The sequence below is a fragment of the Perissodus microlepis genome, chromosome 23, assembly GCF_051167445.1.
Source record: "Perissodus microlepis isolate ML-2025 ecotype Zambia chromosome 23, ASM5116744v1, whole genome shotgun sequence".
NCBI lineage: Eukaryota > Metazoa > Chordata > Actinopteri > Cichliformes > Cichlidae > Perissodus > Perissodus microlepis.
The window spans coordinates 20,549,533-20,572,454 of NC_140482.1; the positions used below are offsets into that span (position 1 = coordinate 20,549,533).

The 22,922-nt window shown below is 42.0% G+C and overlaps 1 protein-coding gene across 1 annotated transcript; it reads right to left on the reverse strand.

Moving 5' to 3' along the window:
- Positions 1-292: 292 nt before the first annotated feature.
- On the reverse strand, positions 293-21,374 carry mrps9 (mitochondrial ribosomal protein S9). Its single transcript, XM_084921801.1, has 11 exons — positions 21,254-21,374; positions 20,747-20,932; positions 14,250-14,312; positions 12,907-12,937; positions 12,740-12,819; positions 6,220-6,305; positions 6,053-6,128; positions 5,799-5,967; positions 4,063-4,171; positions 3,134-3,303; positions 293-678 (listed from the first exon to the last, which is right to left on the reverse strand). Exons 1-11 carry the CDS (start codon positions 21,338-21,340, stop codon positions 587-589), a joined length of 1,149 nt encoding a protein of 382 aa, XP_084777927.1. The 5' UTR covers positions 21,341-21,374; the 3' UTR covers positions 293-586.
- Between the last annotated feature and the right edge of the window lie 1,548 nt (positions 21,375-22,922).

A 22,922-nucleotide genomic window follows, 5' to 3' on the forward strand; every position in this document is an offset into this window, starting at 1 on the left:
TGGCAGCATATTTTATTTGATTAATTTGATTAGTAGATTTGTTTATATAAAAACTTTTTTTTTTTTTAAACATCACCACAGTTGACTTGTTTCAATCTAAAAAAAAAAATTCTTAGTTTTGCTTCAAAAACTGCACAGTTTGCCGCAAAATCGTTACTCCTGACTTAAAAAAAAAAAAAAAAATTAGCCTCGAGTCTTTAACATTTACTATAAAATAATCTCACACTATGGTGAACATAGGTACCTACCCTACTACCTAAGAAGGTATTTAAAAAAAAAAAAAAACAAGCCAAAAATATCACAACCTTTATTTATATTTTATAGAAAATCTTTAATTTATTAATTGATGTACAGATAAACAGTCCAAACTATGAATTTCTTATAACATGTCTCCATCTGGTGGCTGAAGGAGCTCCCTGCAGCAGGTGCATCATGAAAACCATGTGAGAAAGCATAGCACTTGGCACCAAGAGCTTAAAGAGGACAGAGTGGCATCGCCTCTGGAGAGAAAATAAAGCAGTTTCACTGATGTCAGAAGTCAGTTTGAATGTTTCATATCCAAGCTCAGGTGGAACTGATCCGTCCCTCAGCGCTTCTTCCAGGTGAATTTCCGTCGTGCTCCCTCCTGTCCAGGCTTCTTCCTCTCCCTCACTCTTGGGTCGGGGGTCAGCAGACCAGCTGGGGAAAAACAATGAAAAGAACGAAATATAACTGAACACAGGCGCAGATGAGTAAATATTTATGTATCTATTAGTTCATTAGTACATGCATGTCATAACACAAGTAGTCCTTATGAGACTGGAGAGTGACATAAATATTTATGGTAGGGAAGATCACGGTAACGTTTAATGCTGGGCAGACACTGCGATTTTTTCAGTCGCGCGATTCAGCTTCTGCTCAAACTGTACGGTTGACTCGCAGGGGTTAGAAGTTCATAGGTCACGATGCAGGGTCTCACACTATACGGCCCGATGCTCTGATGCGACCTGAGTGCTCACACTGTGCGTACATAAAATGAAGGTTATAACAGAAATTCTGTCGCTCGCTCTACCTCTCTGTCTTTCACTCACACAGACACACACACCATCAACTTTGCTAAATTGCTAATGAAAAACATTGATCAGGCAGCTGTGATTGAGCAGCAGTGTAGATCCAACTATTTTCACGGTTGTTGTGGTCGTGATAATTTTGTGAGGCCACATCGAAAAGGCTCGGATGAGCTTTCCAAAGTTCTACAAGTTGTGCCTCCATCGCTTGTGTCCAGATCACACGCTGCACTGCCGTGCTGCGCCGTCTTTTTCGCTGACATTTGTGTTTGCGCGTGCGCAGTGTGACAAACTGCGGTGACACCCTCACGACGGTCGCTGGGATTTCAAACAGGTTTGAAATCCTCACGACCAAGCGATTGATGATCGGGAGCTGGTCGTGAGGTGTTAATCGCGTCTCGTTACCCCACGTATACTACACGATGCACGACGCACGATGAAGGCCAAAATCGGGCCGATCGCCAAAACGGTCGCACGACTCAAAAATCGACTCAAAATGGGCCAAAAATCGCACAGTGTAAGCCCAGCATAAGTAACAAAAAACACAGCAGCAAACAACCAGCTGTCACGAAGCTTTGTGGTATCAGGAAAACCAGAGGTGATAAAAACTACACAATAAATTCAAGACTAAATAACTTTACTTTATTATAGTTGGCTAATAAAAAAGGTTAGCTGAGAAAAAAAAGAAAAGAAAAAAGAAAGCAAACTCTGGAGAAAATACTGTGCTTTGTTCTGTTCTCTGTCAACATGATCCTACAGTGCTTCAATGATGAGGTCCGACTCATGACTGATAGTGTTCCACTGTATGTTTTTCTATACAACTCTGATTTTACTGCACTAACAGTGTGTTTGGGATCATTGTCATGCAGAAAAATGAAGCTGTTATCAATCAGATGCTTCCTTGCATGATAGATTCAAAATCTGATGGCACTTTTCTGCGTTATTGTCACAATTACTTAATGTCAGCAGATTAGACATGTGACCCTCCCGTTCCTGGTGACAACGAGCCGGCTAAACAACAACAGCTGATTATAAGCTAACATTATGCTAGTTAATGTTAGGCTCGTGCCTCCTGAAAATCCCAAGTTCCTTGTGACAAACTCTCATACAGTATGAAAATTTATTAACTAAGTGTCTGAATGCAGCAATTCAGTGAAACTTTATTCTCAGTGAAACTAACAGCAGCTAACAGAGGCTAACAATGGCAAAATACAGCTGTGCTTAGTAACAGGAAATTTTCTAGAGTTGCTTTGCTGTCTGAGAACTCTCGCTACAGATGAACGGTGACTTGAGTGACTCGGGGATAACCATCTCTGTTTTTTATTGGTAAGTGTTGATATTATTCAAATATGTTCATTTACAGTTTACAAAATGTGTTTGTTTGTTTTCCCTTTTTACACAAACAGCAGTAGAAACATGCCGACCGGGTGTGGCCTTTATGGGGTACAGTCTAAATTTAATATTGTTGATCTCTCCTTGCTGACTAAAACATGGCAGCTGCCATAGCTAGGGCGGTGCACTTAATTGGGAGGGGTAAAGCCTAGGTTATCCTCAGTTATGCAAACAGACTGCTGCAGACCCGACGGCCAAGCAGTCATTCCTGTTATGCTTCTTTAAAGTCAGTGTGTAATGTAAATTCTCTATGGAGAAGTCTACACGGTAACAAAAACCAAACAGGACCTTTGCACTAACCATCCGACGACAAACTTTACGTGACTGGGACCCAAGTAGACCCCCAGACTTCCCGAATCCATGCTTAGGAAAACAGAACCCAGTAAAGGCAATATGTAATCTACTGACATCCAGTCATGAGATTTTAGACCCTCTACCTTAAAGAACATGCTTTTCAGATACTGTTTTTTTAGGCTTTACATGTCTTGTCCAGTTCTTCAAATATTTTAAGGACACACTGCAAACCATGCTTAGATATGTCCATCCAACCAAAGATTTTTAAAACCAGCTGCACAAGCTGGTGAATGAGCACTCTTTTAATCCCAAGTTGTAAAAGTATATCAGTGGTAGTAGCTTTCAGACAGGATGCTGCTGTAGGAGATACAAACAAAACAAAACAAAGCAAAACTACCCACCTTGTCTCATCGCCTCCCCATCTCCCTCAGACAGGAAGCTGAGCAGCGCACGGGAAATGGCGAGTCTCAGCGCCCCCGCCTGGCTCGACCTGCCCCCACCGCTCACCTTACACTCCAAGTTGAAGCGGCCCAGCACGCCCATGAACTGCAACGGGAACATCAGCTGCTCTCTGAGAGGTATTTAAAAAAAAAAAAAAAAAAAAGAGGAGGAGAAAATGACCAAGAGATAATAAGGTGAAAGAATGAAACGTGGCTGAATGGGCAGACCAGGAGTGTGCACTATTTAACAGATAGCGGTATCAACGGCGGAGGCTTAGCTAATTTAATGTCTGGTTGGGTGACTTTTCAGACAAGCGTAGAGGATCTCGGCGCTGTGAAATGCCTTCTTTTACAATCTCACCACCACATATAACAGAGTAACTTCTGACTCAGCAGGAAGAGGATAAGAGTGTGTGTGTGTGTGTGTGTGTGTGTGTGAAAAAGAAAGTGTCTGTGTTCTGGATGGCGTCTTAGGCTGAATGGCCCATAGCTGCTGACAAAGTCAATTGTCACCTCTCTGCTCCAATTACAGCCCCGTCCTCACACTGCGTGACAACACCAGCTCTGGACATTCACTCACACTCACACACTCTCTTACACACACACTCTCTTACACACACACACACACACAATCACACAATCACTCAACTGTGTAATTAACTTACTACAAGGAGATAAATAAAAAACGAGGCGATGCTGTGAAGAGTGAAAAAGCTGCTTTTTAATTTTTTTTTTTTTTTTTTGGAGAGGTAGGGGTGGAGGGTGGAGAGTAAAACTCATCGCGTCTTGCATTTTAAAGAAAACGGTATCTGTGAATGAAGCAGTGGAGAGGCTGTGAGGTGGAAAGGCTTATTTGCTCAGAGTGGAAACCTTCGCGCTGCTCTCCTCACCTGTCCTGCAGCACGGGGAAGTATTGGAGGTAGTCCTGGCCGTTGACAGTAATGTGTCCTGAGCCGCAGTCCCGCAGGATCACTGATGAGTCTGATGTCTTCCTCCGACCTGAGAATGAAAATGAAACAGTCTGATTTTTTATTTCAGACACGAGTGTCATGTTTGCAAGTTTACTACAAAGGTTATCTTTTTTAACCTTCCAAATCATCCCAGAAATGACTGGGAATGGAGGAAGTTACCTGGTCTCGCATGTAGCAAGAAAACAAAACACTTTGTTTAGGCGAGGGAGGCATGAAGCATGATAATTCAGCAGAAAATACCCTCATTGATGGGCTCAATCAGACATTAGAAGGAATTGATACCCAGGAGGTGTCTGATGATTATTTGATGTAGACACTTACAGTGGTCTCTCTCCTGACCTGCTCCGTACATACTGATGATGTTTTGAACCAAAAAATTCCATCAGACCCATTTTCACTGATTTTTAGTCCAATTCTTGTGTAATATGGGATGCCTCAGCCCTTTCTCCCTGTTTCCCTTCCTTAAGAATGGCAGTAGATGATGAGCTGAAGGTCCAGATGCATCTCTCAAGTTCCTGATTCTTAATACTCACCAGCTCGACATGATACATTTCATCTACTAATAGTTTTTTAGACCTGAAACTTCTTTTGTCCTCCAATTGTTCAGTTTCCTCAATTTTTTTAAGAACACCCTGCACACCATGCTGAGATATGCCAAGTTTTTAGCTAACAGCTGTTTGAGAATCACCTTTTTGGTGCAATGATACTATTTAATGTTAAACTTTGTTATCTTTGGAACTTTTCAGAGATTAAACAAAAGGGTACAAATTGTGTGTTCTTGTGACAGGCTGCTAATAAAAAAGTGCCTAAAGATACAATTTAACAACACTGGTTCATCCCTTTAGCTAGGAGCTTTTTTTAATGTTTGAATGAGTCATAGTTCAGTGTTAAGTTGCCTAACAAAGAAAAACTTTCAGAGAAAAAATTCCTCTGAAAATGGTCTGGAACAACAACTGGAATGAAAACAACTGAAAAAGGAGCTGATGTCCAAAGAAGTGCTTTGATAGATCTTCAGAGAGCCTGGAGAACTAATGCTTAAAGAGCACTTAAAAAACACTAGTCTGGCTCTTTGGAAGCAAAATATAAAGAACTGAGGAGGGGCTCAAGACCTTTGCTCAGTAAAATAAAATCATGCTGTTTTTTTTTTTTTTTAAATTTCCCCCAAATACTCTGAATTCCACAATAACTGTGCAATGAAATTATTTGCATTTGTTTTTAAGCCTGGCTAAATCTGCTCAGACTGTCACATTATCAGAGTTTTAGCCAAGACAGAAATACCAAAACCTGAATCTCCACAGACTGCCGTGTTAAAATGTCTGACGTTACAGATTAACGTGTTTACATCTTACTACAAAAACAGTTTTGGTCTTGCTAATTTATCCATTTGTGATGGCTGTGCCTGGTCAACTGGCTCCACTGTGACAAGAAAACAACAGGTGGTGAAGGTGGCCATTATTTCTATACAGAATATGCATGCTGACCTCTAGTACACATGTACAGATCTCAAAAAGCCACATTAAAAGGGACATACCAGGGTGAAATCAACCAAACGTGCCTTAAACTGAGAGGTTCCTTTTCTGTGTTAAACTGTTTTTTTGGTCGATTTTCAAAACTTAGTGAGACTTCTGAGAAACACATCGCTGTTGTGAACCTACCCTCCGCGGTGCTGAAGGCCACGCCATTTTCATCCTTCTCCAGCGGTGGCACCAATTGCTTCAAGGACTGAGCCTCCAGCAGCCGACGGTATCGCTGAACGAACTCCTCCTCCGTGCTGCTGTACGGCATGGTGAGCATGTGCTCCATCAGCTTGATAAAACGGTCGTACTGAAGACAAATGCACAAAAATGCAAATCAAACTCTTGGACACAGAAGAGGTGCAAAATAGGACGACAAAAAGCATAAAACCTACATCATGAGTAGAGATGGTCTCCACTAGTAACAGTTCCAGCTCCTCCTTTGTCAGCCACCGGCTTGGGCCGGGGGAGCTAATGGAAACAGGAAGAGATGTGAACTAAAAAAGACAAACTGCCAAAACAGCTTTAAAGACTTTTGATTGTGGACTCTTCCTCCTCTTACATCAGCTGGGCATCCTGGGAGAAAAGTCCTTTGGCCCTCAGACGGTCTTGGTGCTTCTCGATTTTCAGGATTTTGCCATAAAGATCCTAAAACAACAAAAGCTTTCCTCAGTCTTATAGAAAAATCTTACTGAACACAGTCAGATTTAAGCCCTACATCAACACTGACATGGGGCCTAAAAATCCAACAGAAGCTCTCAAGAACGAGGAAACGTTCAGCCATATTCTAACCAGAAGAGGAGAAACAGTTTTCATTCCATTTCTGTTTTACCCATTTCATAGACTGAACAACTAATGAGTGATGGAAATGGAGTGATCTGCCCAAAAGCCTTTTCTTCTGTTTAGGAAGTAACTTTCATTCCCAGGAAGTCTTTTCCCCTCCTTCAGGCAGCTGTTTTTCTTCCTTCCGTTAAAGTCTAAAGCACCAAAAGGATTATGAAAATAACCACAGTACTTGTCTGACTCTCTTCTCTGTGGCCACAGAGGAACGGTTAAACCTTGCTGATTGGCTGCATCCGCACAGCACCTTCTGGCAGGGCAGCGCAGGGGTGTACGAGGGTTGATTTGTGCTTTAGAAAGAAATCATTGTGACATGATCATAAAGCACTGATTCACTGCTCTTTATTTTGCTAACAGCTTTTACACCTACATCGCCCGCTGCTGACCTTTGGCACAATCTTGCTCATTTAACTCATTGAAAGCATGAAAGTCAAAGTCTGAATGTTCTGTGTACAGTTACTGATCATTTCTGCACAATAAAAGACGGATGAGGTATAGATTTCTTTGTCAACATCTTGTTTAATTAAACCTAAACGTCACAAGTGACGCCCTGAAGCTTCATCCTTCTTTTTGACTCTAGGCTTATGAAATAAACCTCATGCTGTACTAAATAAGTCTTCAAACAAGAGACTGAGACCATAGATTTATCAGCAAAGAGTTTACTGAGGCCATAATTGGAGGCTCATTTTCACATGGATTTCTACACAGTCAGACTACTTCCTGTGACCAGAGTTGCAAGCTTAAGACACCTCAGCGTCAAACTGAATCATTGTTAAGTGACTTTAGACATGTGCCAGATGGGCTGGTCTGAGTATTTCAGAAACTGCTGATCTGTTAGGATTGTCCCACACAACCTTATCCAGGGTTTGCAAAAAAAAATAGTTTGAAAAAGAGAAAATGTCCCGGTGACATCAGAGGTCAGATGAAAATGATGGTTTCCATGTGATAGGAAGGCAACAGTAACTCAAGAAACTACTCGTTACAACCAATGTGTGCAGAAGAGCATCTCAACAGCAGCAGAAGACCACACAGGACCACGCCTGTCAGCTAACAACAGGAAACTGAGGCTATAATTCACACAGGCTCACCAAAACTGGACAATAGAAGTTTTGCAGATCTGAATCAGGATTTCTTCTGCAAGTTTCAGTTGGTAGGGTCAGAATTTGGTACAAACAACATGAAAGCATGGATCCATCCTGCCTTATAACAATAGTTCAGGTTGCTGCTGGTGTAATGGTTTGGAGGATATTTTCTTTATACACCTCTCTGCATTTAATCATTAGTCATTATTAATCTCTTCCACAGTGTGTCTCTTGTCCTGTCTTACTCTCGTCACCCCTACTGGTCGCAGCAGATGGCCGCGTCTCCCCAAGCCTGGTTCTGCTGGAAGTTTCTCTTCTGTTAGGAGTTTTTCCTTCCCACAGTCGCCAGGTTCTTGCTCATATTGGGGCCATTTAATTGTTGGGTTTTTCCTCTCCAAAGAAGCTGTAACTAATGAATTGACCAGTGAGCGTAGAGTTAAAGACCCAGACGGTTCAAGACTTTAGTGTAAAAGATGCTAATTTCTTTGCAGCCTTGTTGAGAAACTGAAAATAAAGAACTTCATATCAGCCTTTAGTGGAAAAAAACCTAAAAATAATGAGAATAAAAGTAGATTACAACTAAACACTTTTAAAGGATAAAAACTCTTTTCTATTTGCTTTGTGCTGCACACAACTGAAGCAGAGCTGGAAGGAGCAAAAAAAAAATCTGGAGTTAAATACCCAACACTAGAGTTTCGCTCAGCGGCGGATCAATGCCGCGCTGGGGGTAACCTGGGGAGAATGTGTCATGGCGACGGACACAGACAGAAAGGCAGACAGACGGTAGGGTAAGATCAGGGGGAAGAGAAGGAGGAGAGGGTGGGCATGCTGGTCACGTCCCCGAGGCAGTCCCCACCCCCACCCCACCTTAGCCACCCAGCGCCTGGGTGAGAACTCATTTCCCCGTCAATTATTCACCAGATGTTTGTTTAATTCCTTCTTGATAGAGTGTGCCTAATCCGCTGCCACTCTGACCAGCGACAGAGGGGTACGGGAGGAGGAGAGAAAAAGAAAATCAAGCAAACATCAAGGAAAAACCAATTTTCTTTACAAAAAAAAAAAAATACAGTAATAGAAAAATCAGAAAAAAAGAAGGCGAGAGGAGAGGGCAGCTTGAGTTACACGTATGCAAACACTGGCTCCTACAATGGCGAGGAATAATTCGCATGGATTGGCGGGATGAAAGGAGGAGGCGGCAGAGTAGTGGGGCAGTATCTGGATACATTTAAGTCGAGGCTGTTACAGAGACAGACAGTCAATAAAGGCTCTTCAAATGCACGTTCAGAGCTCCGGCTACGTGAGAACGAGGCATTAACTACCAGCATTTATTCGGTCTTCGTGTGGAAAAGGAAGGCGAGTTCTCGGGCCTCCCTGGAGTTGTGGCCATAAAGGGTTCAGCGGAGCAGCGAGCAGGTTAATGTGCCACGCCGGCTGAGAGGAGAGCAGCCGAGCACGAAGGCTGCTTCTTTACACGCCACTGCCCCCTCCTGGCAACGCTCCCGGGGCTTGTGAGACAGCGAGACGATGGGTAAAGGGCAAAGGATGGGAAGGACGGGAAAGACAGACATGTCTGACATACCTATTTAAACCCACAGCAGGGGGTGCAGATTACAGCTGCAGGGCAAAACGATGTGTGTGTGTGTGTGTGTGGGGACAAATATTCACATATCATCCCCCTCTTCTCTCTCTCCTCTGTGTTGCAGATACAATCAGACAGAAGAACAAGCGTGAACGGTGTGCCTGCTCATCTGCCCCACTCATCCTCCTCTTCATCGCCCAGCCCCGCTTCCCTCCAAATCCCCGAGGAGGAGGTCTTCCCCGTAGCGGGACAAAGCCTGACAACCAGACACCTTTGATGGGACTCAAATCCTGGACATAAAAAAATAAAACTACACCGTTTATTCCAATCAAAAGAGTTTTAAAATTCTGTTGTGTTTGTATCTTTGTCTCAAACGGCTGTTTTGCTATTACACAGGCCAAACACATCATTTGATCTTTTTTTAATACAAATGATCTCGGCACTGCAGGATGGACAAAAATGCCCTGAAATTATTTTTCTTAGTGGATTCTGGATATACTGCTGATGTGCGTTTACTTTCTGTTGTAGTAGTTTTTAAATTTTCCCTCTTTTGTGGTCTCAACATCAGTGTACGGTTTATCTTCACTTTAAGAGGCTTGATATGTTTGTATATTTCATTTCTGGAGTCACCGTGTTCACATGATTTTCAGAAAACTTGACCTCTGACCTTGACCTCAAATTTAAATATTGGTCTGACTATTGGTGACCACTGATATTCGAACTCTCTGAGATTTGTAGTAGATGAACCTAAGACAGGAAGACAGGTCCTGTTTGGTATGTTTAGTAAGCACCCAGAGAGCAGGTCTGGACGCTTAGGCTAAGCCGATCCCAAAGCCACCCTCAAACATCACATGTACACAGACATAGACAGAAGAGGATGAGGGGAATGAGAATCAGTATGTATGTAAGTGCTAATTGGTGCCCCCTGAAAGCCTGAACTGAGCAGTTTCTGTCATATTTCAGGCCTGCTCAAAGAACAAAATGCCCGGGTGCATCAGAAGTTAGTGAGGGTGGTGTCTGCTTACGGAGTACGGAGCTACCCTTGGAAAAACTCAACCTATTCTAATGGTGTCAAAACCAAATCTTTATTGAGATATAATGAGGTGTCAAAACTCCTCATTAAGGGTGCAGGGGAGGTCACTAAATGTTGTATTTACGGGGGAAAGAGTTACGATTAAGGATCTGAAAGCCAGCACTGGGGTGCCAAGATTGGAGCCTCGACTGCCTTCTGTTTACACGGACAGACTGACTGAACAACACAATGTTAAAGGTCAGTGAGCCAGCCTGTGACTGTGTATGTGCTTATTTAAAGAAAAGTTGCTAAAATGATATAAAAAGTTGCAAAACCCAGTGACAAATTTGTTAAGTTTGCAACAACGAGGCAAACTAACGCACAATGTCAAGTTGAAGAGGTGAGATGATAAACATCTCCACATGAAGAAAATAGAGTCTGTAATTAGCTTAAACAATAAACCTCTGCAGGTGGGCTTGTGTCTGATTATATAACTGCGACATCAGGTAAGGAAATCACCCCAGACTTGAATTAAAGATAATGGCTGTCTGTGCTGTGATTTCAGCTGTATTTAAATGTAAAATAATCACCGAGGGGGAAAGTTAGATGCAACAAAAGCTCTAGTACTTTTATTCTGTCACACGATGCACAGCCTCGGTATGAGCGCTATGAGAGCAACAGAAGCAGGAATGTCCATGTTCTTAGCAAGTCCCATTCCTGATAACTAAGAATGGAGGAAAATGACATGTGATGCTCACTGCTTAGATTAAAAGCTGGAGATGTACAAAACTATTGTCGAAATGCCAATATTGACCAATAAATACCTACACAACAGACGGACATTCAGGTACAACACTCCCCCCCCCCCCCCCTCCCCCCCCAAAAAAAACAAAACAAAAAACAACCAAACCCAAAACTGTCACAGTGTTGTGAATTCCTTTGTGCTAAAAGTCTTCACAAGTCTTCAAGAGCCCTAACAAAAATAAAATCCTCCATTAGTTTTGTTTGTTGAGATTTGGGGGCTGGGTGATTAGGTATTCCACAGGGATCCATTCTTGGACCTCTTATTTATTCTTTACACAATATTATCTCTGTCATATGCAATTTTTTATGCAGAAGACACCATTTCATATGCCACCGTCTCTTCCCTTGATCTGACCATTGCAAATCTGCAGTTGGCTTCTGATAAATTTTAGAAATCTGCTATTGCACATAAACTTGTTTTAAACAGTGACAAAACTAAATGCGTGATATTAACAAGATTTACAAGGTCACCTAAAAGTATCCGGGCACTACCCTCCATATTCAAATGCTTCATAGTGATAAAATCCAAATGGTTGACTGATATAAATCCTCGGGCTGGATGATTTTAAAAAATCATTTTAAAAAAATCATCCAGAAAATTTTTTTCTGTGTTCATTTTGAAAACATATCTCAGTCTACGTCAAAAAGCAAAACATTAAGGACGGTCAAGAGTGTACAAAACCAACAGGTAATGGTGCAACCCTCACCGTGAAGAAATGTTTGCCAATCAAAAGCCCACAAACAATAACAGAGCGCACAATTTTTTGAAAATCTGCACCCTGGCCAGAGTTTTTCCAAAGCTCAATTTTCAGTGATCCAAAATGCCATTTATGTGTGGACGTAGACTGGGAAGCTACATCCAGATTTTCAGTTTTAACGCGCTGGTTTCAGTTCCACACAAAAGAAAAACAAACCAATCAAGTCATAAATAACAGTACGCGAATAACGTGACGTGGCATCTGGTGTAGTGTAACAGCTTTACTTCCTTGGTGGAAGAAGTTGTCTGATGGCAGCTGAAGCAGGGAAATAAATATAATATATATACTATAAATACTTAAGTTCATAGCGTTTTCCAACAACTACATCAGCTGACAAGAACTGCATTTAAATGTGAGCTATGAAACTACATCTCTTAGTGACATGCAGCCTATATTACAAAAACAACCTTTTGCTGCAGTTTGAAAACAAGCTAAAAAAAATTACATTCATGCAGGGCTATAAAAAATATCTTCAGCTACAAGAAGAACAGGAAGTCGTGCAGCAGATTGTGGGTTAGTCCTGACCTCAGACTGTAAGTACAGAAACAGACTCAAGGCTATGCCATAAAAACATAAATAAAAACTACTGTTGGTACTATGTTTTGTAAATTCATGGTACACAGATAAACCTTCGGTATGACAGATGAAAGATGACCTCAAAAGGTTCAACATGAATCCAAACAGGTGAAAATAAGCCTCCATCTCTGCAGCAGGTTCCCCCCTGAGATTCGCATGTTAAGCTGGACTACCTCTGACCTCCTGCTCGCCTCACCTCCCTCTATTCTCCCACCTCTTCCCTCACACCGCTGCGTGGAAAAGAGGATCTGACTTCGCTGCTCCTCCAGGGAACGGCACCATCTTCTTTCAACTCACTCTGTCTGAATAGGATATGACCCGAGGGTGCGGGAAGCAGGGAGGGAGCAGGTGAGGAAGAGCTGGGGATTTGAGGGGGATGAAGGTTTAACTGACAGCGCTGCTCGCTGCTCCAGCTGTACTGCCGTACTCACATGCATGAGGGAGTAGTAGGACTGCTTGCCAGTGTAAAACAGGAAGTGAAAGGGCCGCCCGTCTGCTCCCCACTGGACAGCTTTATGGAGAGGAAAGTGAATCAGCTCTGGAAACCCTCAGTTAAAAAAAATGAATAAAAAATGCATTCAGGAGCAGATTTACATACCTCTTTGCTTGGGAAAGATTTCATCAGGATGCTGGAAATAAAAACAGATTTGTTTCAGTAAAAAAAACCCCAAATAAATAAAATCAAACAACTGGTGATGTGTAGAGCTTTAAAAGCCACCACTCCTGAGCTCTACTCAGGAACCATCTTTTGCTTCTGTTTACCCCTCAAACTCACTGATGTACCAGACAAGTACCTGTGCTTGTGATGTTTATATTTACACTGGTGACCACAGTGAACGAGACAATTTACCAACCTACCTGAGGTCAAACTGAAAAGATAGAGGACATTTCATCATAAAAGCACCAGAACTGATGCGTTCCATCAAACTGCTGCTTGTGTTTCCACTGTAGACCCACCAACATTAGAGAAATTACTCAGCACTAAGCTTCTTTTGTTTGTTTTTTACATCCCTTTCAATCTTAAAAAAAAACAGGTAAATTGAACAGAACATCTCTAAACTAAATTTGTTTCGTTTGTTCTTTTCTATTTTAATATTTCAACTACCTATTTCCTTTAAGAAAAGGGCAAAAAAAAAAAAAAATGGGACAATATGAAACAACAGTGCTGGTGTCTACAAAAACTGGTTTTGAAGAAAGTGGAGCCCTGTCCCAGTTCAGATTTTATTTTTGTTTTTCTTTTTATTGTGCCCACCATGGAACGTGTCCTCCTGAGAAGTTCTTGTCCAAGATCATAGATGGTAAAGAAAATCAGACGTCTCTGTGTCCACTGGTTGATCATCTACATCGTCGTCCTCCACAGAAACTGGCTCATCCATATTAATGTTTTGTGTCCAGATATGATGAACCACAGCTTGGCTTATTGTAAATCTGCTTATTTTTGCATGCTACAAGAGAGAGATGTGTACTGTGAAAGCTAGCAACTAAACCGAGTTGGTCTGCACATGCCTTACATGTCTGTACCTTTTCATGTGGACCTTTAGATTGAAGCAGTGGGGATTAAAGGGGGCTGTTTGTTCAGGGAAGGAGACAAACAGGTAAAGAGGGAAACCCCTAACTTCTCTCTGACAGTGTTAGTGACCTCACAGTGTGTTTATGATTTCAGTTTTGGCACTAATTATTGTTTTATAGTCTCATATTATAACTGGGTTGAAACCGACCCCAACAACACAAAGATGAGAATTTTCACCAGAGCATTTTATCATTTTGTAAAATTCAATTTTTGTCTTTTGTTTTGTTTAAACAGAGATTCCTGACAATGTGAAAAAGCCTTGAAGCAATAGCCTAATTTAAAAGATGTTGCCATGACAGGTTAATGGAAGTAAATAGGGGGAAAAAAGGGAAACGCTTAACCAACAAGTAAATTAAACCGTGCAGTCTTACCTTCATGAGCGGCCGAGCTGTCTTCTCAAACAGGCCGGAGGGAAAAAGGTACGTGATGCTTCTCTGTGGGCGAAAGACAGAGAAACAAACAAACAAACAAATACATAAATAAATAAATAAAAGGAGATGGCAGTTTGAGAGATGATAGCACATTATGACAACGCTGACATGTCCACACAACAGAGGTCACACCAACAAAGTGACAGAGTAAGAGGAGCAAGCTGCTTGCGGGTTCAAGGAAAGGCGAGCAAGGTGTGTGTGTGTGTGTGTGTGTGTGTGTGTGTGTGTGTGTGTGTGTGTGTGTGTGTGTGTGTAGTTAGAGGAGAAAACAAGCATGAAAAGGCACAAGTTTAGGCTTTGTTGACAGCGAACAGAGGACACTGTGGATGTCTAACAGTTCACTCCGAGTTCATCCTCTGCTGTGTGTGTTATTAGCAGGGCTACAGATGGCATTGGAAATGTGTGTGTGAGGGAAGAAAGGCCCGCTGTCCTCATCAAGACAGCCTGCTCATCTCTCTCCCTCTTCATCCCACCATCTCTGCACTCTTCCTCCTGTCCTGCTCTCTCTGTCGGTTCAATTAGCGAGGCAGCAGGTGCTGCGGGGAGAGAGCAGGTTGCTGCCTTTAAGGTTGTCAAAACGACGGAAAAGTAGGAAGAAAAAAGGGGGCCGGTCGAGGGAAATGTCTGCGCTAAAGCTGTGAGAGGCAGGAAGAGGAAGACAAGTGAGGAGAAGTTAAAGGGTAGGAAAAAAAAATAAAAGGAGGAGGAAAAGGGAAAGACGAGGAACAGATGAAGACGCACCTGTGCGTCCCCAGAGAGTTGACAGAGATGTGGAAGAGCTCCCCGAGGGGGGGAAGACGGAGTGACAGAGGGGAAAAGACGACTTAGCAGAGCCACAGGGCACAAAGATTTTTTTTTTTTTTTTTTACTTCACGGTGAAATAGGAAGCTGCAACAGGACAGACAGTAGTGGAGGAAAAGATCAAAGACGAAGATGAACAGTTATTTTAAACCTACAAAACCACGAGTGAAGATTCAAAACTTCACAATTTCACTGCACGATTCAATATCTGTGAGATTTTTTAACATTTTGTAATATGTCGAGTATTGCAATAATATATACCGTATTTTTCGGACCATAAGGCGCACTGTCAATGAATGGGTCTGTTTTCATACACAAGGCGCATTAAGTGAAACAAAACAGTAAGATAAGTCAAACTTTAGTCAACCTTTTCTTCTTGCTTCCTCCACCTCTGTACCGTTGATTCACTAATGCTGAATTCGCTCACAGCTGCTCTGTTCCCATGTTGTTGCAGTATATTAATGACTAACCTCATATTGTGGATGGATTACCTCAGTTGTTCTCCTGACTGAAGTTTGGTCTGTTTACAGCATCATGCCATGCGATTGCGTTTGTCCCTGCATTTGTCCCGGGAGGTCTCACAACTTTTATTGAGTGGAAAAAGGTTAGCATTCGTCCTCCAGCTTCACTGTGTTTATGTTATGCTAACATAGCTGTGTCACTAGCGATCACGTAGCATATCATTATATACCAGGTAGTCCAACTTCAGCAACCCTAAAAAAGTCACTGCTGTTCAGTTTTCTGTCTTCATTTATGTTGGAAGTGATAGCAGAGCTGTAAGTTTGAATTCTTTCAGATATCTCTCAGTCAGAACATGCTATATCATGTTTAGGTAGAAGCTAGCGAGCTAACTTCCTGCTAACTTCTAACTCTGTTGAATTTCATAAATTCTGTTTTCATGGATGTTAAACTTAATTGTTACACCTGGTAAAGCAGCAATGGGACCTGAAGAGGACGGGTTTTTGACCCAGATTACTCCGCCAGGCTCCTGACTACAATAGCCGTAATGCTCCAACAATCCATCAAGCAGTGCGGCTTCGTAGCTTACCAAAGTCGTACTAAAACGTGGGCGACTGTGGCGCAGGAGTTTGGGAAGCGCATCTGTAACCGGAAGGTCGCCGGTTCGATCCCTGGACTCTCTGTCCTGGTTGTTGTGTCCCTGGGCAAGACACTTTACCCTACCGCCTACTGGTGTTGGCCAGAGGGGCCGATGGCGCGATATGGCAGCCTCGCCTCTGTCAGTCTGCCCCAGGGCAGCTGTGGCTACAACTGTAGTTTGCCTTCACCAGTGTATGAATGTGAGAGTGAATGAATAGGCGCTTTGGGTGCCTTGAAAAGCGCTATATAAATCCAATCCATTATTATTATTATTAAAACATTTTTGACTGATTTTTGAGTGCTGTGTACCACATAAAATCAGTTCGAGGTCAGTAAGCACAACCAGAATTCATACATAAGGCGCACCGGATTATAAAGCGCACTGTTGATTTTGAGAAAATTAAAGGATTTTAAGTGCGCCTTATAGTGCGGAAAATACGGTACTGCAAATAATGTTCTCAAAGTTAGACTTTGCCAGTATCTGTTTATCCAATAAGATAAAGTTGTCTCACTTCAGTTATTGAGATTGTCAAACAATTCAACACTCACTGAAACCTGCTGTAAAAGTTGCCATAACAGCCGACTCGACAACTGAATGGAGTCAAGTTGTCCGTTGCATGAAACCAGTTTCTAATAATACAGCAATTAATTGTGATAAAAAATACAAAGACAGAAATTCATATTTAACTATTATATTTGCACTCAGCAGCCTTCCAGTTCTCGGAGGGTCCTGTGCTGGATCCCCCCCCCCCCACCCATGCAGCCAGTTTAATATAAGTTTACTAACACTATCGCAGCTGCATGAGATGCCACAAATGTACTCAAATGTATATTTTTTTCAGAAATCAGTTTAGCTAAATAAGACAAATTCTTTCAAGTTGCAGCTTCTACAGACTAAAGACCAGAGACTGTATATAAAAGATGGAATCCTACTGCCTATGGTAGAACCAATTTCCCTTTATTTTTTCAAATACACTTTGTACAGTAGCAGATAATCTCTAACTGGTACATACTTTTATTTTTGTTTTTCAGTTCTTACCGGTAACAGCTTGTAGGTACACTACTGCCGCCTTTTGGTTGTAGCAGTGTGTTACATCTTAGCAGGAACCAGTTAAAAACAAGCAAACTATGAGCTTCAAGATCATAAATAGCTGCATGGACAATTTATATATAATTTAATGACTGAATATTCAAAAATTGTGATCATCGCTAACAAGAACACGACCAAAACTAAAGCACAAACTTCATGAATGGTTTTTTGAATGGCAGTTAAGCTTTATCTGTATTCATATGTATGAGTTATACAGTTGCTATGAAGGGAGAAGCTAGCCTAGTTGGAAATTTTAACATGATGTGGGGACTGACTCACTATCGGAAGCAGCCTCAAGTGGCCATTAGAGGAACTGCAGTTAGTGACACTTTTTTCAGCCTCCTTATTACCTCTAAAATCAGAAATCATCTTTTATTCGTCTTTGTTTAACCTGATAATGTTCTAAGCACTTTATAAACAGTTCCCTGAAAAATATTTCATTTATTTATGATTAATCTATTAAATACTGTCTAACTGTTTCAGTGCTCGTTTACTTGCAGGTAAATTTGGCTCAAAAAGTCACCCGAGTCCCAGAACAAAGAAAAAAAACAAATAAATAAAAAAATCAGAGTTTAGTTTTCAGCAGTCAGAAGAGATTTTTTTGGCCTTTCTGGGTCTGCGCTCTGTATTAATTCCTCCTCCTGGCTGCAAACATCCTTTTGATTTTCCCCGGGTCTTTATCACCGTCACACCTGAAGAGTCTGGACTCCAAACTGGAGCGCAGGGATTTCTCAGGTGCCCCACTATGCACCTCTGCAGTCCTCCCAAATTTTCCTCTTTCCCTCCACGCATCCAAGTCCGGGCTGCTGGCCGTCGCTTCGGCTTTCACAGCCTGGCGCAAACAGCTCACTTCATTATTTGTGAGGGGCACTGGGGACCAGACGAGGGACGGGTGGGAAATCGAGCTAAATGGTTGGAGCAGTGAGGGCTAATGTATTGCCAAAAAAAAAAAAGAAAAAAAGAAAAATCACAAACAAGCTTTGGGTGCATTTAAGGGCGTTGCTAATAGCAATGATGCAGTGGATTAGACAGACGCGGCCCCACCTGCCTGCTGCACGTGGAGCCAAACGACGCTAATGATGCTGACAAAGAGGGGAGGCTTTAAACGCATCAAACTTCTGTCTGCAATGCCAGATAGGATGGTGTGAGGGGGAACGACATACCAAAGATGGCCTACGGTGGATTCAAAGCCACCGTGCTACAGTAGGAATCTACACTGCCGCACAAACTCAGCATTTCAGAGATTTACAGCTCACTGTTCACTGCTAAAGACTCCAAAATTTATTGTTTTTAATTTACAGAAATGTTCCTAAAAAGGAAATTCAAACAAACAGGAGTCAACCACAGTTTGTTTGGGTCTTTTTTTAGTGGCGTATTAATCCACATTTAGTGGCTTTCTGAGCATTTGACTGAGATGTGATATAAACATGTCATCTGCTCAGTAGATCTGGAGGTTTTAATGCCTAGAGAGGTGAGAAAAAATAAACGGACTCCACATTTTAATTTAATATAGTGAACGTCAGCAAATGCCACATATATATAAATAATTTCCCCCAGGGATTAATAAAGTATTCTGATTCTGATTCTGATATCCAAATGGGATTAGACACTTTTTAGTGAAAGCAAATGTCAGATGGACAGTAAGCAAAGATCTGGGTCTGAGACTGCAGTTTTGCCCAAAACGAGACGCTCATTTAAAACTGGGTGTAAAAAGGTTAAAAGACTGGCTGTTGAAGATGGCAGCAGGAAACACAGAGAGCACGGGGAGGCATCAGCAGGTGTGTAGTTCAGTAGTAAGTGTGGCTGCAGGGTGGTTTGTTGTAATCTTAGATGTGAGGATTAGCCTTTTGTCTAGGGTAGGGCTGCCACGATTAGTCGACTAGTCACGATTACGTCGACTATCAAAATCAGAGACAACTAATTTAATAGTCGACGCGTCGTTTGAAGCTTTGTAAGATCCCAAAAGACGCAGGAATAAGTAGTAGGATTTAAGAGTGTAATAACGGACTGAAACAGAAGATGGCAGCACTGCATGTACAAGGATGCCAGCTGCCGTTAAACCCCAAAGAAGAAGAAGCAACTCCGGTATCATAGCTGTGTCCAAATTCAGGGCCACATCCTCCTGAGGCTGCATTTGTAGGCCGATTACGTTACAGCGCCACGACAAAGGCTGTCCAAATTCGAAGACTCCGACATATGCGGCCGATAAATGGCCCTACTTTTCCTCAGATTTGAAGGATGGGTCGCTTCGTGGCCCAGCCTACCCCAGAATTCATAGCGCGGCCCTGCTCAGTTTCCAAAAATGAGGGCAGCTAGTTAGTTTTAATATTACTCTTATTATTCTTTCTGGGTCACAAAATAAACGTTTAACATATTTTCAGGCGAGAATGTAGCTGTGTAAACCTCAAATATCTGCTCAGTTTATCAAGACACCACATATTTTCAAAAGCGCTCCGACATTTTCGGAGATGTCTGTTATCCACCAGCTCGATAGCTAGCCGGGGGCAAGGCTCACTAGAGCTGCGAAAAACACCGGACTCCCGGCAAATTGTTTTCAGATCCCTGCAGTCTTTCGCTACTCAGGTTAAACATGATATATAAGTCACTTAGATAACTTAAAAATGTTATTGTTTGGCTTTTTTCAGTTTTTTGTTTTGTTCCTGAGTAAATCGGTTTGGCTGAGATTAAAGTTATAGTTTTTACACAGCTGAATAAATGTCAAGCAGACAGCTGATTATCAGAAGTGTGAGATGCTCGAGAATATACTCCGGTGTCCCGTTATATTTTAGATAGCAAGGAGCAGACGGCTGAGTTTATTAAACTCCACCGAGACAATCTGCAAATTTCATTAAAAGTTTAATAAACTATCATCTTGTCTTTATTTTTAGTTAGCACATACCTTAAACACTTCAAGCTGTAAGATAATGATAGTTATATAAGAGCAGACACATGCTGATGCAATAAGCTGTACGTTTTACGTCCAATGGATGCATGATCTGATTGGTCGACTAATCGCAAAAATAATCCGTGACTAGTCGACTATCAAAATAATTGTTTGTGGCAGCCCTAGTCTAGGGTCACCTGGTCACTCACTCATGCCAGCTTTCTGTTAATTTGCAGTTATATTTCTATATTTTCTTTTCGAAAGTGCCAAAATTAAGAGACCGCTGCCCAGGCCAGCTCCTGAACTACATCAATTGCACATACCTTTGCAAACACCACTGTCAAGTACTCAAGACTCACTAAAGAAGTGCTGAAAATCCCCAACTATGTCATGTACAGTTCAAAGCTTAAAATGGTGCAAAAAAAAAAAAAAAAAAAAAAAAAAATCACATGAAAACCTCGCCGTTCTCGTCTTTTTATCCTTTATTTCCCACATAAAGCATCCTGCCTATGTGTGATGCTTTAGAAGCTGCTGCCAGATTCTTTCTAATTAAAGCGAACTTACATCGATGTCCTGCTGGGTGAAGTTCTCGGGATCTTCTCCCATCATGTTGGCCAGGTGGCGTTTCCCGATTTCGTACTCCTCCACCTGCTTTTGGATGTACTCCAGGGTGAACTTCTCCGGTCCAGCGGCCGCCAGGTTCTTCCTGCACAGGGCAGAGCTCACACATACCTGCCTGCTCAGCAGCACCTGGGGACGGGGGGAAAAGAGCCATTATTGTCAGACAAATATCCAGGGCAGCTCGATAACACAGCCGAATTACAGTTAAGAGCTCAGTAAACTGACATAAAGCACCTCAACGACTGTGGCACATTCATGAAACTACAGACGTGGTGACAGGTTCTTAATTTAAATATCCGTCAGCGGAGTTTTGGCTAACAAACCCTGCTAGAAGCCGCTAACTCAAGGACGAGGCTGTTTTGTCCTTTATTTAAACATATTCGCGTGCGTTAAAGGCGAAATAACGCGTTAAAATGTCACACGCTACGTTAATTCTACCTGTTGGCTTACCTGCGTGGCGACTGTGTTTATACTCGAGCTGCATGTCATACATTTCCCCAGAAACGAGCCCACGGTCCGCACACAGGACGCCGCCATCTTTGCTGACAGCGGTGACGTCCGAGGCGGAAGTTGTCTACGTCAGAAACACGTGCGGTAATCCGTAAAAATAAAATAAAATAAACTCTGTCCGCTTAATAAAACAACAACAACAACAACAACGTTATTAGAAGTGTAAATTCTAAAATCAGGAGTTTGTTTTAGTTTCTTTGCAGCCCTTTTCTGTTTAAAACAATGTCCTGATTTATGTATGTAGATGAATGTTGCTACAGTTTGCAATTTTAGAAGAATTACCCCTGAAAATATGGCATAATATACATCCCACCAAGAATTAGATGCTGATGGTATGAGTGAGGCATAAGTAATTTTAGCAAAGCGAATAAAGTGTAGACCTCAAAACTGTGCCAAACAAATAAGAAATTTAGGTCAGTAGTTTGTATTTCAGGCTGTAAAATTGACATTATTTGAAGATGATTATCAGCTGTTTGTGTATATATGTATAAAAAGGGTGGTCTTTATTCTTCAAGCTCGGGTCCTCTACCAGAGGCCTGGGAGCTTGAGGGTTCTGTGCTTTATCTTTGCCGTTCCTAAGACTGCGCTCTTCTGGACAGAGATCTCGGATGTTGTTCCTGGGATCTGCTGGAGCCACTCACCCAGTTTTGAGGTCACTGCACTGAGTGCTTCGATTACCCCTGGGACCACTGTAACTTCACCCTCAACATCTTCTCGAGCTCTTCTCTGAGCCCTTGTTATTTCTCCAGCTTCTCGTGTTCCTTCTTCCTGATGTTGCTGTCACTCGGTATAGCTACTATCTATCACTGTGGCCGTCTTCCTCTGCTGCTCCACCACTACTATGTCTGGTTAGTTAGCCATCATCAGTTTGTCTGTCTGTATCTGGAAGACCAGTAGGATCTTAGCATGGTAATTCTTCACCACCCTGGGGGGGCATATCACATTTTTAACTCTGGATTTTCATGCCATACTCAGGACAGACATTCCTCTCTGCTATCAGTCCAGCTCGATGTACTCTGATGTACTCAAGGATGTTTGTTGTCTCATCCTAGACAGTGGTTCCGACACTCACTAGCCCCTGGGCTCCTTCCTTCTGCTTAGCGTACAGTCTCATGTTACTGGAGCTTTTCCCCCCATCTATCTATCTATCTATCTATCTATCTATCTATCTATCTATCTATCTATCTATCTATCTATCTATCTATCTATCTATCTATCTATCTATCTATCTATCTTTTACAGAGTTTCTTGGAGATAAAGATATGGTAGATGAGGTTGTTGTTACCAGTAATGTTGATGAAATATTTTAATCATAGATTGGTAAACCTTTCCTTTGCAGTTCCTTAATTATTAAGTAATATGCAATGATGATCCCTCCCACTCTGTGTGGTTGATTCTCCTTCTTCCTCGTCTGTGTAGGAAACAGGTAGCGTATTAGAGGCGGGGCCTAAGAGAAAACAAATCTGTTACCATTGGGCTAATTGTTTAAAATGGGCCTGCAGCATGTGTTTTTCTTCTTGTAAACATTTAGCTGCTCTATATTTCTATTTAGCTTAAACTGCATTATCTGTGTGGTCTCCCAGTTTTGTCTTTAGTAGGATACAGCAAG